This window comes from Peromyscus leucopus, chromosome 3 (genome assembly GCF_004664715.2).
Source record: "Peromyscus leucopus breed LL Stock chromosome 3, UCI_PerLeu_2.1, whole genome shotgun sequence".
NCBI lineage: Eukaryota > Metazoa > Chordata > Mammalia > Rodentia > Cricetidae > Peromyscus > Peromyscus leucopus.
Genome location: NC_051065.1, coordinates 146,733,414 through 146,751,716, shown reverse-complemented (window position 1 = coordinate 146,751,716; position 18,303 = coordinate 146,733,414). Strand labels below are relative to the sequence as shown.

General features: G+C 47.8%; 1 protein-coding gene across 1 annotated transcript; it reads left to right on the top strand.

Annotated features, from left to right (window-relative positions):
* The first annotated feature begins 353 nt into the window (after positions 1–353).
* On the top strand, positions 354–18,181 carry C1rl (complement C1r subcomponent like). Its single transcript, XM_028892349.2, is given in 7 exon segments — positions 354–468; positions 1,021–1,249; positions 12,205–12,394; positions 14,789–14,896; positions 15,034–15,063; positions 15,066–15,111; positions 16,282–18,181. Coding segments are annotated over 7 exon segments (1,431 nt in total). The 5' UTR covers positions 354–403; the 3' UTR covers positions 17,045–18,181.
* The last annotated feature ends 122 nt before the right edge of the window (positions 18,182–18,303 follow it).

Here is an 18,303-nt window from a genome sequence, read left to right as displayed (position 1 = left end):
ACAAAGTGAGATCCTGTTTCAAAACTACAAACAAGAGCTGGTGGGGGGGGGGCACACAGCTTTAATCCTCGTGCTGTAGAAGAGGCAGAAGGAACAGAGTTCAAGACCAGCCTCCACCACATAGCAAGTCTGAGGACAGCCTGGGTTATATAAGCCTCTACCTCACCACGACCACCCCCCAAAAAAGGGTCAACCCTCCCCGACTCTGCTCTGTCCCCCAGCATGGTTTTGAAGATTTTTGGTTTCAATTCCGGTGAGAGCTATTCCTCAGTCTGACAGCAGGTGGCACTGAACCCAGAGAATCTTAACTCATTTCCAGTAACTTCTGCCTTCTCCCCAAAGGCCTCCTCTGGCTCCACCCCCCTGTTCCCTGGCCTGGGCCAAGCACTCTCGTGGGTTGCAGATGTCAGGTCCCAGAGCTGTGAACCACCTGTGGAGTTCTCCCTCCACAAGCGCCATGGGCAAGATGTGAGTTTACCCAAAGAAGGCATGGGAGGAGGAATGGGGGGGGGGGCAGGGAGAGAGGAACTACAATACAGAGTTGCACACACACACACACACACACACACACACACACACACACAAACACATGGCGGGTGGGGGGGGGCAGTGACGACCCAGAGGGAACTGAATTTGCCCAAAAGTGGTCTGTCAATGCTCTGAGCCAGGAATTATGTTTAAATGCCCCTAACTTGTACTCCAGGATGGGATTAAGCCTGGCTGAGGCAGGTGGCTATCTGGCTTAGAGAGACTCATGGGAAAAAAGAGCGATCGCAATGTCTTCACAGGTTAGGAACCCTGCAGTCTTGGAGGTCAGACTGTGGAGGAACCTAGATAGGAACCTACACAGATTCGGGTGAGGAAAGTGGCATCAGGAGGTGCCCACACTCTGAGGCTAAGGACACAGCTCCTGGCCCCTAAGCCTCTCAATCCCTTACCATCACTTGCTGCAAACCGAGATATTCGTAGGCCTCTGGTAGAGCTACATGACCTCATCTTGTCGCCCCCATTCACTTACAGGTGCTGGCTGGTCCTTTGGGGAATCCTCCATACTTGCCCTACACAGGCCTCTGTGCTCTTGGCCCAGCAGCTACCGCAGCAACTGACATCCCCCGGATACCCAGAGCCGTATCTCAAAGGCCAGGAGAGCCACACTGACATCGAGGCTCCAGAGGGGTTTGCCGTGAGGCTGGTCTTCCAGGACTTCGATCTGGAGCCATCCCCAGACTGTGAAGGGGACTCTGTCACAGTGAGCTGGGCAAGGGGCTCTGGGGAGGGAGCCGCCCATGGGCAGTGGGATGTTGCTCTACCCTGAATCACCCATCTAGAAAAGAGACTAAGTGTCCAAGTCAGAGGTCCCAGGACGTAGCTATAGAAAAAGGAGGAGAGGAAAGGGGGAGAGGGAATTTTAAAAAAAAAAAAAAAAAAAAAAAACAGATTCTTTCAAGGATTATAATGAGAAAGGGTAGTCTCAGCCTACCCCAGGGGCAATCATTTTCAACCTAGCGGTCTCCATGGTTTTTACCTTCATATTTACAAATGACATGCTTTTCCTATTACACAGTTTTGAATATTTGTTTCATTTTTATTTCTCTCTGAACTTCCACTTACAGAAGGTGAGTACTGGCTCCAGCCATCAGATCTTCACCACCCACAATCCCCCCCACCCTCCTCTCATTTTCCTGTATTATCAATTCAAGAAAACCAATATTATTATTCACACCATTAGGACTTTAAGCACACAGATCTGAGCACATAGTATATGGCAATTACATTTCCTTTCTTCTCCAGCTTCTGAGTTTCCCAGGAGTCATTCTCCAAAAACTTCCTTAGAAAAGGGTATGTTAAGTTCCAGATAGCCTGGATCTACCCTGAGGATCCACTGTGGGTGGACAGTTTATCTGGGTATATTACTCCAGATTTGAAGTCATTTTTCTTCCAGAATTTTGATGACATCATCTTCTATCTCTAGTATTGTTTAAAAGTCTGAAGGTGTTATCATTCTCAGTCTCCCATTTTTCTACATAGTTTGTAAACATTTTCTTTATTGCAATGTTCTGAACTTTCATTTGATGTGCCATGATACAGATGGCTCTTCGCTCACTGTGTGGGGTTAGCCTAGTCCTTCAGTTCTGGGAATGTTCTTGCCTTTTTTTTTTTTTTTAAGATTTATTTATTATATATACAGTATTCTGTCTGCATGTGTCCTTGAAGGCCAGAAGAGGGCACCAGATCTCATTACAGGTGGTTATGAGCCACCATGTGGTTGCTAGGACTTGAACTCAGGACCTTTGGAAGAGCAGTCGGTGCTCTTAACCACTGAGCCATCTCTCCAGCCCTGTTCTTGCCTTATTTATTTAATAATTTATAGACAACTGCTTCTTTCCTGGTTCTTTGTGTGTGTGTGTGTGTGTGTGTGTGTGTGTGTGTGTGTGTGCACGTGTGCTTGTGTGTACATGTGCTGGCAGGTGCCAGTGGAGGCGAAAAGAGGACATCAGATCCCCTGGAGCTGGAGTTGCAGGTGGTTGTGAGCCCCCAATCTCTCCTGCACTTCAGCTATCCTATGTTGTGCACCAATTCTCTAGCTCAGTTCTCTGTTCTATTCTGGTTTCCAGCTCTTTGTCTTTGTGCCCCACTTTCTGGACTATTTTTTTGTCTTTCTTTTTTTGTGATGCCAGGCATTGACCCAGGGCCTCACGCATCCTGACAAACACTCTGCCCCTGAACTACGCTTTGAGCCCCGATTTCCTCATCTTTATGTTCAAGCATTTTAGTTGGTGATTTCTTCACAAGGAATTCTTTCTAAATATGTGGTCCTTATCAGACATGTGCAATATCTACTTGTTCCCCTCTCGTGGGGATTAGTTTTAAATATTTCCTGTTTTCTGTATCATCACTATTTTATCCAATGTCTTTTTTTTTTTTTTCACTGTTTGCTTATATCCACCTCTGCTTTTTATCCAAGAGGCTTTTTTTTTTTTGTTTTTTTTTTTTTTTTTTTTTTTTTTTTTTTTGTTTTTCGAGACAGGGTTTCTCTGTGTAGCTTTGCGCCTTTCCTGGATCTCGCTCTGTAGACCAGGCTGGCCTCGAACTCACAAAGATCTGCCTGCCTCTGCCTCCCGAGTGCTGGGATTAAAAGCGTCTGCCGCCGCCACCACCACCACCCGGCTATCCGAGAGGCTTTCTTGCAACGTCTAATACTATTTGCCTGACCATTTTTTATTTAAGACTAAAACACGAAGCTGCTGATTTTAAGTTCTCTGTGAATAGCTAAAACTTGTCAAGTGGTGGGTTTGAAAATAGTATCTCAGTTCATTTTCTGCTACTGTAACAAAATGCAGTAGGCTGGGTAATTTATAAACAATAGGAGTTCAGTTTGCTCAGGGTCTGGAGACTGGGGAAGTCCAAGAGCGTGGTGCTGGTAAGGAGAGGGCTTCCTGCTGCCATAATATGGTGGGATGGCAAGTAAGCGTGCAAGACACAGGAAAACCGGACCTAATTCACCCTTTTCAATGGGATCACAGTTCTGCAATAACTAACCCACTCTCTCAATGAAGACACAGACACATTAGTAACCTCTTATGAGAACCAGCTCCCAGCACTATTGCTTTGAAATAGCCAGATCATAGTAGACAGCACTAACAGGGTGACCTAGAGGTGTCTCAGGGGCTCCCAAAGTTCAGTGTGTAGATGTTGTTTGGGGCAGAAGCTTTCCCCAGAAAAACCCCCTCCAGTTTCCTGCTCAGGGATCCCATCATTCAGGAAACAAGCTGGGACCAGGGACCAAGGAATAGGATGCCTCCCAGTAGCTGGTAGGCATTCATTTTATTTTTTGGGTACTGTTGTACCTAGGGACCTCAATCCAGGATTTCTGATTTAAGTTCACATCTTCCTCCAAGGTGGGCTATCGGCTGGGGACCAGGACATAGTATCCTGACATCTTCCCACCCAGACTTCCTGTCTGTTGGCCTCTCGTCAGCCTTCCCTCATCTTTTTTTGCCTGAAAGGTTCTTGGTTCTGCTGAACCTGAAAGTGCACAGTTCAGTGGTGAGAACCTACTGCCTTTGTGCTGGTTTCCACCTTTTCCAAATTCGGTTCCCCACTTTGCCAGCTACATCCTAGCTTCCACCTGCTATGGCCGTCACCTCCTCTGACTCTTCCCGCGCTTGCCTGTGCATGCCGTTGTGTGTCTTTGGTGTCGTCTCAGTGGAGTCTGAAGTAGGAAAGAGAAAAATACCTGGTAATAGAAGCACCGGGTCTAATGCTAAGTCCCTGGGCAGGGCAGCACCAGAACTCTCATCCAGGGCTTCTCACATGCTAGGCAAGAGCTCTACCACTGAGCAAAATCCTCAGCCCTTAAATACACATATTTATGACTTCTGATTTAACGGGCCACGACCATATTCAATTCAGCCTGTGTCTACTGGGCCCTGTGTGAGCCCAGTTCCTCTTTAATCATGGACAATTTTAATCCCAGACTAACTCTTCCCTTTTCATTGAAGAGTTCAAGTTCAAGGATATGATCTCTCCCTCCTCTCTGCTCCCACAGAAAGTCACACACAAAAGAAAAGAAAGTCCCATGTCCCACCATGAGTTGATAAAGAGCAAAATCTAGATTTAATGAGTCTATGGCTCTCAGTTATATGTTGATCTACATTACTAGTTAGCAGCCTGAGTGATTTCATTTATCAGACAGTTCATAAGAAGAGATAAAAAGGAAATTGGAGGGTTAGCCAGGCATGATGGTGCATGCCTATAATCCCAGTTCTTGGGAGGTAGATCCAGAATTCACGGCCAGCCTCAGCTATACAGCAAGTTCAAGGCTAGCATGAGCTACATGAAATGTTGACTCAAAACTAACAAAGAAAAAGTAAAAATGACTGGGAGGTGCTTGGAGGGTCAGGTGTTCACTGCATAAGCAAGAGTTCCGAGCCCCATTACCACCCAAAAGGCAGGCATGGCAGCACATGGCTGCCACCCCAATGCCAGATAGGGTGTGGCACAGGCAGGTGCATCTCAGGGCTCACTGGACAGCCAACCTAGCTGAAGTGGCAAGGTCCTGGTTCAGTGAAAGACCCTGTTTCAGAAAATGAGGTGGATAACAACAATAAAAGAGGACCTCTGACCTCTACACATGTCCTAGCCAAGATCGTCCAGTCTCCAGTACACCCACATCATGTATATTTTATGTCCTTGGGTTCCCACACACTGTAAGGATTTCAGGTAGAGTGAACAGAACAAGAGGAAGACTAGCCAAGAGAAAACTAGAAAGGGCATGAAGCCCAGGCTGCCTCCACAGAGGGTCTTATTGCTTCACAGACATTGGCTGTAGAAGGTTACTCTGAAAAATGGAAGGTGACAGGTTGGGACTTAATGTGTGTATACTCTGATTCAAAGCGGTGGCGCTAGAGGCACTGTGGTGAGCACTGCTGTGGGGAATCTACCAGAGAAGACTACTCAGACATGGGTTTAAGCCAATAGAGAGCTTATTAGCTGGCCGGAGACTACACTGGGTGTTCAGGATCCCAGTGCACCCAGAGCCTTCCTCAAGGTGAGCTTTTAAGCACCAAGAAACATATCCTGGGCTGACATACTTCAGTTAACAAGAACAGTTAGCCGGAAGTGGAACTACAGAAGCCAAAAAGCAAGGTTCGGACATTAGAGACTTTCCCAGGACTATGGGCTGTGATGGATTAGGCCTTTGTTCTCATTTTGGCAGGTGGTGCTGTCTACAAGCTGAGTTTTACAGCCTGAATGGTACTTTCATCGGGAAGTCAGTTGTGCTAAGGTCTGGGGTCCTACTAAGGCCTGGGGTCTGTTACACTCCCCACTGATCTTTGTGAATGAGTCAAATCATGGACTCATCATGCTCTAAAGAGGTGTAGTTGGTCCTAAGGACCATTCATTTTACTGAATTGACACATAATTGGCCATTTAGTTTAAGATGGCAGACCCTGCTGTTAATCCAATCAGAATGAGAATTAAGGCCCAGCCAGTGCTGATAGCAGAGTCCCTGGCCAGCAGGACCAAGAGAACAGACACTGATCTCAATTATTTCATTTATATCTTTGAGACTTTTGAGTTTCTTCCCCAACCATGGCAAGATTGTTTTAATTACTCCTGATTAATTAGCGTAGAAACAACAGGTTTCTTCTGAAGCCGTACATAACTGCCCCCCCCCCTTATCTCATGAGAAGAAAGTTTAAACCTCTCTGATTCTGTAGGACTACTTCTGTAAGGGAATCCAGCTGTTGTTTTAGTTCAGAAATAGGTCCTGGCCTGTTAAGGGGTGGTTTAACTCTGTCCCTAGGGTCCCTTCCTGTGGCATAAAGTCCGATTCCCCAGGTTTTCCCTGTTTCCCAAAGGCCATAATCTTTATTAAGGAATTTTCCAGGAAGCCTCAGTTTCACAACCCCAGTTTTTGCAATGGAAATTCCCTTGTTCTTGGCAACTTGGGGGCCCAGCTGTGGGGCATGCATAGAGTTATAAACTCTGGGTTCCTATCTCAAAAGATAAACCCCCACATCCTTTCTCTTTTTCAATGCTGTGGGGGACCAGCCCCCACCATTATTTACCCCAGGGACTCTTGAGGAATGAGGAATAAGAGACTTAGTTAGAACAGAGGAAAGAGAAACAGAGAGAAAGCACAGGATAGACTCAAGTGAGCCTGGATCCTTATCCACCGGCCCAGAACTTTATTCCAAAGATCTAGTTATAAGAATACCAAGGGGTGGAGCAAAAGACCTCCCCCTGGCTAGTTACAGTCAAGTGTAGACCCTTACGAACACCTAATACAATGGCCCGTGGTCCAATCAACCTCTTATGCAGTCCTGCTGGGTACAGCCACTAGGAAACCTCGTGGGCTACAACACAATGCAATCAAGCATTTAAAGTGGACATCAGTGAGCAAAGGTCAAGATGAATATGGGTTGCAGGTCTATGGTCACATTCTAACGCCTTCCCTGTATCTGTCTTCCTCGGTTCCCAGGTCCAGATCTGAGGGCAGTGGGCCCTGGATCATGACCATGTATTCATATCAAAATAAGACTCAGAAGAAAGTGAAGGGGCAGAGAGAGGGAGGGCCCAGGACCTAGTGAAACCTTCATTTTAATGGGCCCATAGTCCAGAGACCGTCCATTTGCTGGCAGTGGCAGCAGCCATGGTGGTAGCTTCCATTCTTGACCTGGGTGTGATGGATCCGTAGTGTAATGACAGCTACCTTCACTCAGAGCAATAGGAGCAGAGAGAATCACCAGGTAGCATCCTTTCAAAGTTGGTTCCAGCTCCCCTTTGGCTACCTGTTTGACTCAGACAGTATCACCAGACTCAAACAAGGAGAAACTGGTGGTGGACTCAGAGGTTGGTTGGGTCTTTTGGATAGTCCCGTGAATAGCATTTGTGGAGGAAGGGAGTGTCTGTAGTGACTTGAGAAAGAAATGGTTAGTGAGTTCTGCCAACTGCTGGTCTGTGAGCCTGGGAAGCAGTTGGGGAGGTCTTCCAAACATAATCTCATAGGGGGGAATCCCTCCCTATATGGGATGCAACAGGTCAAAAGCAAAGCAAAGGGAAAGGGGTCTATCCACCCTTCGCTGGACTCTAACGATAGTTTTGTTAGAGGTTTTTTTTTTTTTTTTTTTTTTAACATCCTTTATTCTTTCTATCTGCCCAGAACTCTGAGGTCTACATATACAATCAAGTTTCCAATCCATACGTAAAGCTTTTTCTACTAATTGAGATATTTTGGCTATGAAAGCTAGGCCGTTGTTAAACCCCACTTCTAGGGGAAGGCCAAACCAGGGAACCAGTTCCTGGAGGAACTTTTAAGCTACTATTTGAGTAGTTTCAGTCTGGGTGGGTAATGTTTCTACCTACCTGGAAAAGATATCTATAAAAGTTAGCAAGTATTTGTATCCTTCTCTGGCAGGCAATGTAGTGGTATTTGCTCTGCCCATGGCCTTGGGCTATACAGCCTGAAGGTGCTTCTTGCTGTTGTATGTGACCTCTTAAAAAGAGAGGGAGAGGGGTCACAAGGTCCCTTCTCTCTGTTCCTGCTTCTCCCTGTTCCTGCTTCCTAGCATGAGCAGACTGCTAGGTAGATTCACTCACAGTCAAAACAGAGGATGACTTCAGGTGTTTACTCGGTTATATATTCATGAGTGTATTTCCTCAATTTATACCCTAATAAATTTCCTAATCTTAAGCAGACTCCTGTAGATTTCTTGCTCTACATGGCACCCAACATGGGGCACAAACCTATGACCCTGAGATTAAGAGTCTCATGCTCTACCATCTGAGCTAGATGGGGACCGGTGGAGGCTGTGGTGCAGGATGGCTCTCAGGGACAGATGTGCTGCACAGCAGTCGAGGGACTGAGCACTCTGGGCTCATGAGACTGGATCTCGGTGAACTCAGTTTCCCCAGAGCTCACCAGGATGTTAGCCTCTCATTCAGACCCCTTCCTGCATAGGGTACAATGTTTTGGTTTGGTTTTGCCTGAGCACAAACCCAGCATCTGGCTGAGATCCCATGCCAGACTGTCCTGTATATATATCTTGGCCTGAGCAACTCAGAAAGTATTGTGGACCCCAGATGAGTAGCCTGGTGAAGGTCGGTTACCAGAATCCTTCTAGTTGTTTCTGGAAGAATGATCTTTCCCTCTGGTGTCCTCCATCAACCTGTGGGTTCCAGCTGTCCATTTTTTGCATCCTCTGTTTCCTCTTGGTTGTACCGTGGAGTGGCAGGCTGCACTGACTTGGGGTCTGTCGTCAGAATATCAATAGACCCCACTGCTCTTGGAGCCACTCGGGCTGCCAGGTCAACAGCGCAGTGACTCCTGCCTCCGGGGAGCCATCTTTTCTGCGTCGTTGGCCGTGGAGGAGACCAACTTAGAGGGGAAGCCAAACAGCCTCCAGGAGGGCCAAGACTTTCTCTTTATTTTTAATGTTCTTTTCCCCAGTGGTGAGAAGCCCTCTTTGTCTACAGATCATACCGTGGGCATGCACGGTAGTAAAAGCATAACAACTGTCCAAGTATACAATGACGGACTTTCCTTTTCCCCATCTGAGATCCTGGGTCAGATCAGTCCGTTCTGCTCTCTGGGCTGAGGTACCCAGTTTGGGTCCCAATTATTTCAGTTAAACTACTGCAGCTCCCATGTACCTGGTTTCATCTTTGGTCTCGTTACAGTCACGGATAAGCATCTAAAGGTCATCATCAGGCAAGGGGGTAGCAGGATTGAAGGTGGTGGGTTTCTCAAACTGCACTAGAGAGTGGTCCAGGAGCAGGGCCTGGTACCGGGTCACACAGGCATTAGACAGCCAGCATTCTGATGAACATCATGAGTTATAAGATCCTGACCCAGAGTTACCTTGTTTATTTGTTTTTACTAGGCTGGCAGTAGCTGTCACAGCTTAGACAGGTGGGCCATTCTGTAACTTCACAGTCCAGTCATTGGACAGGTTTGTCACAGGGCATTTCTATGGCCCCAAAGTTCGGGTTAAAACCCCTTTTGTAAAATCTCTTGTTTCATGGACAAAGAGATGAAAAGGTTTGGGGACATCTGGAAGTGCTAGGCCTGGAGCAGAAGTCAGAGCTGATTTTAAAGCCTCAAATGCCTTTCGTTTAGTCTCAGTCCAGACTAAAGACTCAGTGTTCCACTTTGTGCTGGTGTATGGAGGTCTGGCTTTTTCTGAAAACTCCAGGATCCTGAGGTGGCAATACCTCTGACAGAGGGCAGGAGGTCAATATTTAGTGTCTCATCAAACAGAGTTGAAGACTTTTTATATCCTTGGGGCAATCTGGTCCAGGTAAGCTGCCCTCTGTAACCTCCTTCTGGGTCTGTCCATTTAAAAGCAGTAGTGGTTGACTCACCTCTGCCAATGGGAGGCTGAAGAATGCATCTTTCAGGTCCAAGACAGTGAGCACCTGTTTCTCTGGAAGAACCAGACTCATGAGAACCAGAGGTCCCAGGTTTCCTCACAGGCAAGAGAGGTGTATTCCAGGGTGACTGGCAGGGCACCAGAATGCCTGTCTCTCCAAGCCAGGCAATATGGACTACAATTTTGCTTTTTTTTCCCCAGGGTCATTGAATATTGTTTAATCTGGACAAGGGTAGATGAACTGGTTAGTTGAACAGAAGAGAAGGTGACAGTGTTCTTCAGTTTATGAAAAATTCTCATCTCTCAATCAATCAGTTCTCTGTTGTTAAACACCTTTGAACTACCTCCAGCCGCTGGAACCTATTTATACCTTTAGATTTTTTTAGCTTTTATAATTTTTTTTCTAATGCCTGGGGATGACTGGGTGACAAAGGAAATTTTTCAGCAGCTGTCTTTCATACTTCTAAAAATGACCTAATGATAATTGTGTGAGTCTCCTTGGTCTGTGCTGAACAGAAGGGAAAATTCAGTCTATAGAGGCTGCATGTCTAGCGATGATCCCCCCTTGCCAGGCCCAGGGCCAGTTGGTTTTTAGTTTTCCAGTTATACAGCTCATTGGATGAGAAGAAGGCATAAACCATGAAAGAGGAAGGAGCAGAACCCACTGTTCCCCCCTTTCCTAGGGCTGCTTAGAGCAGGCAGGGGAGCAGAGAGAATGCACGCCCTAGGTGAACTCTTCCTCCCGCCCTGTGCATTCTGCTTAGATGACAGAGAGCCCTGGACAGAGAGGCCTGGCCTGTCCCCTCCTCCACACAGGGACCAGACCAACCCAGACCATAAGCAGGAGTCAAGTAACAGAACAGGCACTCCAGGAGTGGGACAGGGGAAGGTTGTTCGCTTCCTCTGGGGGACCTGGCAGGGCCAGAAGGATCCAGGTCCCCAACAGGAAGCACAGTTCTTAAGCCTCCTGGGGGGGGGAGGGGGGAGGCAGGAGAAACACACACACACACACACACACACACACACACACACACACACACACACACAGACGGGGATCCAGGGACATCTCACATGGATCCTGAACACTGGATCAGGGGCCATGTCCAACCTTTCCTCTGAGTCCAAACAGAAGGCACCCTACCCAGACTACCTCTGGAGGTGACAGACCAGGCAACTTTCTAATTTATTTCCCTTTGGGGTGGAAGTGTCAGACTCCTCTGAAGCGTCATTAGGCAGCCATTGATCAAAGGGAGTCCTGGGGACCTGGAACATCTCCAGATGTGCATCCCAGGGGGCCTGAGCAGTGCACCAGCACTGTGGAGGTCCCAACCAAGAATGAGCAGGAGTGAAGATCCACTTGTTGAGATCCCCTGTGTCTTGAGGTCTGGTCTCTAGGGGTCTCGGTGGAACCTCCAGAAATGTTGTGGAGTATCCACCAGAGAATACTACTCAGACATGAGTTTAAGCTAATAGGACATATGCCTTTAATCCCGGCACTTGGGACACACAGGCAGGCGGATCTCTGAGTTCGAGGCCAGCCTGGTTTACAGAGTAAGTAAGTTCTAGGACAGCTAGGGTTACAAAAAAAAAAAAAAATGAAGGAAGGAAAAGTAAAGAAAAGAAAAAGTCTTTATTAGCCAGCCAGTGACTACACTGGGATATTCCAGTGTGGCCCCAAATCTTTCTCAGAGTGAGCTTTTAAACACACTCACACACACACACAAAGTCCTGGTTGACATACTTACTTCAGTTAAGAAGAACAGTTAGCCAGAAGCAGAACTACAGAAGCTGCTAACAACAAGGTTCGTACGCTAAAGACCTTCCCAAAACTATGGACTTGTTTGGATCAGGTCTTTGTTCTCATTTTGGCAGGCGGTGCCGTCAACGTGCTGGGTTTTACAGCCTGAATGGCACCTCCATCATGGCATCAGTTGTGCTAAGCTCTAAAGGGCTGTTACAAGCACCAGGGACCCAATTTTGCACAAAACAGATACAGTCTTAGAATTTACAGTCTAGTGAGAAGTGCAGAATGCCCAGGGCTCCCAAGGAATCTTCTGGAAGACGGAAAGCAGAGTAAGTTTTACAAGGTAATTACAGCAGACATAAGAGAGTCAAATACATGATCACTCTGGGAGAAACTTGGGAGTCAAAAATGATAACGAGAGACAGAAAGCTAATTCAGGCAGACCTCAACAAGAACAGCTTCTGAGCTCCATGGGGTGCATCACTTCCAGGCAGAGGTGGATGGAGTAAAGGCAGACTCTGCCTTCTGTGGCCAGAGGTACAGACTTGCCTCACACTTCCTGTCCTTTCTTTCCTCTTTCAGATTTCAACCAGAGGAGCAGATGCAATCCGGCTGTGTGGACAGCAGGGTTCCTCTCTGGAGAGCCCTCCTGGTCACAGGGAGTTTGTATCCTCAGGGAGGAGTCTGCGGCTGACCTTCCGGGCACACTCTTCTTCCCAGAACAAGGTCGCACACCTCCACAAAGGCTTCCTGGCTCTCTACCAAGCCATAGGTGAGGGTGTCTCCCAGAATATAGGGAGAGAAACTCTGTGACCCTGTCCCTGGTCCCGGACCCCTTGAAGAGCCAAGTGGGAGCATGAGTGACAGGTGAGGCTCAGGGACTGGGGAGACCTGAACTGACTCTATTCCTGTCCCTGTGCTGAACCTGCTAGTGAGCAGCCTAGTTAGGAGGCAGTCGCTGTTGGTGCCATCCATTAATTCCAGGAAAGTTTACAGGCCCTGTGTGCAGATCAAAAGAAATCAGAAAGCCACATTAGTAAGGGAAATTCTAGATTTTCAAATAGTGGCTCATTATTTGGGAAGATAATGTTTGCACATAATAAATGTTTTTTTAAATTAAGGTGTGAAAAGTGAGACTTCTCTGATCTCTGGCCTTTGTCACTGACCACACTTTCCAGAAACAGCCCTGCTGTCCATCTACTAGATATTTTTCCAAAGGCATTGCATACCCTTGAAGATACATTGCATCTGTTTATTGCACAGTGTACAGAATGTCCGGCGGTTACCTTTTTTTTTTTTTTTTTTTGTTTGTTTTTTCAAGACAGGATTTCTCTGTGTAGCTTTGTGCCTTTCCTGGAACTCACTTTGGAGCCCAGGCTGGCCTCGAACTCACAGAGATCTGCCTGCCTCTGCCTCCCGAGTGCTGGGATTAAAGGCGTGCGCCACCACCGCCCAGCGAAGTTATCATTTTTTAAGTTCAATATGCTTTTTTTTTTTAAGATTTGTTTTTTAGATTTATTTATTTTTATTATATGTATATGAGTGTTTTGTTTGCATGTATGTCTGTGTACCATATGTGGGCCTAGTACCTGCAGAGGCCAGAAGAGGGAGAAAGATCACCCAGAACTAGGTGCTGGGAACTGAACCTGGGTCCTCGAGAAGAACAGCAAATGGTCTTTACCTTTACTGCTGAGCCATCTCTCCAGCCCCAAATTCAGTGTCTTAAAGGCCATCTCTCATGCATATGGTGATCATTGTTTTTTTGTTTTGTTTGGTTGGTTTTTTTTTTTTTAATAGTACATTTTTTTTTTAAGATTTATTTATTTATTATGTATACAGCATGTATCCCTGCAGGCCAGAATAGGGCGCCAGATCTCACTACAGATGGTTGTGAGCCACCATGTGGTTGCTGGGAATTGAACTCAGGACCTCTGGAAGAACAGTCAATGTTCTTAACCGCTGAGCCATCTCTCCAGCCCCCCCCCTTTTTTTTTTTTTGGTTTTTCAAGACAGGGTTTCTCTATCTAGTTTTAGTGCCTATCATGGATCTTGCTCTGTAGCCCAGGCTGGCCTTGAACTCACAGAGATCCACCTTGCTCTGCCTCCTGAGTGCTGAAATTAAAGGCGTGTGCCACCACCGACCGCCCGGCTGGTGATCATTGTTTTTAATAACACACAATATTCCCTTGATCGCTGTAATGTGTATTTAGTGACTCTCCCATGGATAGATACTTTCTGGCCACCAACAATGTGGCTGTGTACATCCTTACATGCACATCTTTGAGCACAGATGTGAGCATTTCTTTATGGTAAATTCTTAGAAATTCATATGCTAGGTTACAACACATTTGCATTTTTAAATTTTGAAGTTGTTTAACTTCCTACCAAAGAAGTTTTGCTAATTAATACATCCACCAGCTATGTTTGGAAAGACCAGTTTCTTACAACTCACTGTAATTGAATTTTCGTTGGGCTGCCAACCAGCTCCCAAATAAAGACATGGAGACTATTAATAATTATGAATGGTCAGCCTTAGCTTAGGCTTGTCCCTTAGCTCTCTTAACTTAATTTAACCTGTTTCTATTCATCTATATTTTGTCTCAGAGCTTTTTACCTTTCATTCAGTATGTCCTACTTTCCTGCTTCCTCTGTGTCTGACTGGCCCCTGGTGTCTCCCTGGCATCTCTTTTTCTTTTTCATCCAAGCCTAAATTCCTCCTCCTACTTACTCTTCCTGCCGAGAAGTCCCACTTATACCTCCTCCCTTGCTATTGACCATTCAGCTTTTTATTAGACCAGTCAGATACCTTAGGCAGGCAAGGTAAAACAGAAACGCATCTTTACATAGTTAAACAAATGCAACACCTCTTTACATAGTTAAACAAATGCAACACCTCTTTACATAGTTAAACAATACTCTGCAATGTAAGCAAATGCAACACATCTTTACATGGTTAAAGAAATGAAACATCTTCGCCCAGTTAAATAAATATTCGGCAACAACTCACTTCTCACAGCTGCTTTCAAGCTCTTGGAGTATTAAAAACCTGATCAGTGAATAGCAGCGTGGATTTTGCTGAGTCTTGTGCATTAACCATACAGAATCGTCCCACAAGTTGCCAGTTTGTGAGTCTCTGTGAGCCCTAAGAACTGCTGTTTCCCTACAGCTGTGAGCCAGCCCAGTGGGGACTCTAAGGCTGTCACCACACCTGGAGCTGACCCTCCCAGGATTCAGAACCTCAGCCTAGATTCCTATTATGGGGCCGAACAGACTGGTGAGTCCCTGCCTGCTGAGGAAGTAGTTCCCATCTGTCTCCTACAAAAAGGCCTAAGGCCGTCTGAGTACCTATCCTATTCGCTGGGCAGCCCCAATTCTGCACTTACTCTTTGCTTTACTTCATTCTACTCACAGGGACACCCAGCTGCCCATCGTTGGGGACTTGGAGGACAGACAGGATGGGGAAGAGGTTCCTCAGTGTGGGCCAGGTGAGTAGCTCCCCACCTGGTGCTGTTGCAGTGGCCAGATGCCAGCAGACCTCTGCTGTTACTGGGAGGGCTGGGACATGGGGTGAAAGGAAAGTGCTGGAATAGAAAATGGAGGTGAAGGCAGAAGGTCCATAAGAAGAGGATGTAAAGAGGGCCCAGAAAAGAAGACAAGGAGCTCATCCCTCATTCTCCAAAGACCAAAGGTCAAGATACCTCTCAGAGAGGTGGCTGTGGTAGACCACCTGCCTAAGATACATAAGGTCTTGAGTTCAGTCCCCATAAAACACACGCACGCACGCACGCATGCGCACACACACACACACACACACACACACACACACACCATGCCCTGTCGATCACTAATCTACTTTCTACCTCTATGGATTTGTCCATTCTGGACATCTCATACAATGGAATCACATATTATGAAGCTTTGATGGCTGCCTCCCCTTAGATAACGCTTTCAACATCATCCACTTCAGGACAGTACCTTCACTCTTTGTATTTTGTTTTGGTGGTGGTGGTGGTGGTAGTTTTGGTTTTTTGTTTTGTTCTGATTTGTGTTGTTTTGTGTTTGAGATGATTTCATATAGCCCATGATGGCCTCAAACTCCCTAGAATAGACATGTAGCCAAAGATGTCCTTGAACTCCTGATTTTTCTGCCTGTTTCCCAAATTCTGGGATTACAAGCCTATACCAAGATGCCTGGTGAAATCCTTATTTTCAAATGAAAGCACTGTTGCCCTAACCAATGTGATCCACAGAACACTCTAAGGGCAGCCTGGGATGGGGTGGGGGGGCCACATACATCACAAAAGAGAGGATGACACAGAAACAGGCAAAAAAGCACTGAAGACAAACTTCGAACCCGAGATAGCCCCGTCGGAGTTAAGGAATGGCGCAAAGATGTCGGAGGCCCAGGAGGCAAGGACCCACTCTCCTGTCCCAGGCAGGATTTGGGCCCTGTGGTGTAAGATTGATTCACTGCTTGGAAGGTCCTGGCCCTCTGCAGAGTCACACCTGGGAGCCTCCTCACACCTGGGAGCCTCCTCACACCTGGGAGCCTCCTCACACCTGGGGAGCCTCCTCTCACCTGGGGAGCCTCCTCACAGGTCTCTAGTTGCCTGCAGCTTTTGATTGCTCTCCTTCCCCCTCCTCTCACAGTCTGTGGAGACCAGTCGTCCCCATTGCCCGGAACCCAGAGGCTTCTGGATCTTGGCGAGCTGAGCTGGGCAACTTCCCGTGGCAAGCCTTCACCAGCATCCACGGGCGCGGGGGCGGAGCCCTGCTGGGCGACAGATGGATCCTGACTGCTGCCCACACCGTCTACCCCAAGGACAGCGTCTACCCCAGAAAGAACCGCAGTGTGGAAGTGTTTCTCGGCCACACAGATGTAGACGAGCTGCTGAGACTGGGGAACCACCCTGTGCGTAGGGTCGTGGTGCACCCAGACTACCGCCAGCACGAGCCCCACGACTTCACCGGGGACATCGCCCTGCTGGAGCTCCAGCACAGCGTCGCCCTGGGCCCCAGCCTCCTCCCGGTCTGTCTGCCCGACAGTGAGACGCTCTACCGCAGCGGCCTGGGGGGCTACGTCAGCGGCTTTGGGGTGGAGAATGGCTGGCTAACTACCCAGATGAAATACTCAAGGCTGCCTGTAGCTCCCCGGGAGGCCTGCGAGGCCTGGCTCCTCCAGAGGCAGCGGACCGAGGTGTTTTCTGACAACATGTTCTGCGCTGGGGACGAGGTTCAGAGGAACAGTGTCTGCCAGGGGGACAGTGGAAGCGTCTACGTGGTCTGGGACAATCGCACTCTCCGCTGGGTGGCCACAGGCGTTGTGTCCTGGGGGATCGGGTGTGGCAAGGGGTACGGCTTCTACACCAAAGTGCTCAACTATGTGGGTTGGATCAAGAGGGTGATGGAGGGTAAAGACTGAGCCGGGGGGCCTGAGTACCCCCGGGGCCTGAGCACCCCAGGAGGGCTGAGCACCCCCGGGGGTCTGAGCACCCCAGGGGCCTGAGCAGTGCACCAGCACTGTGGAGGCCCCAACCAAGAATGAGCAGGAGGGAAGATCCACTTGCGGCTGGGGAACCCTCTTTAAGTCACTGACTCATCAACCCCTCCTCCCCTGAACTCCCAAATCAGAACCATCCCAAATCAGAAGCAGCCCCCCCCCCCCCCCCCCTTCTCACCTTCAGCTTTCCTGGGTTTTGCGCCAGGGAAGCCCTGTGCATCTAAGCAACGTTTGCTTAGAACATCTTTTTGTTTGTTCGAGGCAGGATTTCACTCTGTAGCCCAGGCTGGCCTCAAACTCACGGCAAAGATCCTGCTGGGATTATAAGCATGCGCAGTTAAACCTGGCAGCACGACCGCGTGCGTCTTTTTGAATCCCCTGCCTCATCTAGTGACAGTTTCTTCTGCATTTACTGAGGAACAGCCATTGTCTCCTTCAAATGGAGTGTGGAGGAAAGGATCTTAACGCATTGTGTCCCTGAACTATTCCAGAGACCCTTATGTTCACCGTGAAATGTTCGGAGCAGTTGGCTTCACCACCTATCACAACTCTTACATGCAATTACAGTAAAACCTCCTTTTTCATCCTGCATCTACTGTGTGCCAAGGCCATCACCTCTTATCTCGCCTAATCCTGACACCATGCTGGCCAAAAGATGTGTCAGCCGCCGTCATCCACGTCTCACAGTGAGGAGCTGGGGGAGAGATGCCGTGCAAGCCCCACAGCTGGCTCCTGACTGAGGCTACACTCTTCCCAGCTCGCCGGCAGGGATGCCTCTCAGCTGCCCTCAAGACCTACCTCGTCATCCACATCCCCTTCTGGGCCCCACAGCTTCACGGAACTCCATCCTCTGAGAAGGCCTGCTTCAGCGAAGGCAGCACCATCCGTCACACGTTTCCGCTGGCCTCCATCACCAAGGGCACAGCTAGCCTGAGAAGATGAACTCTTTAGTTGGTAGGAAAGATTTGGAGTGATTTACAGGGAAAGATGAAAAATAAGATACAACAGTTTGGTGAGAACAGAGAATGGATACCATAAAAGAGAAGAAAGGAAAGATGACATCAGTGCTGAGTGAGGATGCTCTGAGGTCAAAGGTTAAGTTTATCTCTGAAAAACAGCAGGATCCAAGCTGAGCAAGTGACACACACCTAAAATCCAGGCACTCAGGAAGCTGAGGAAGA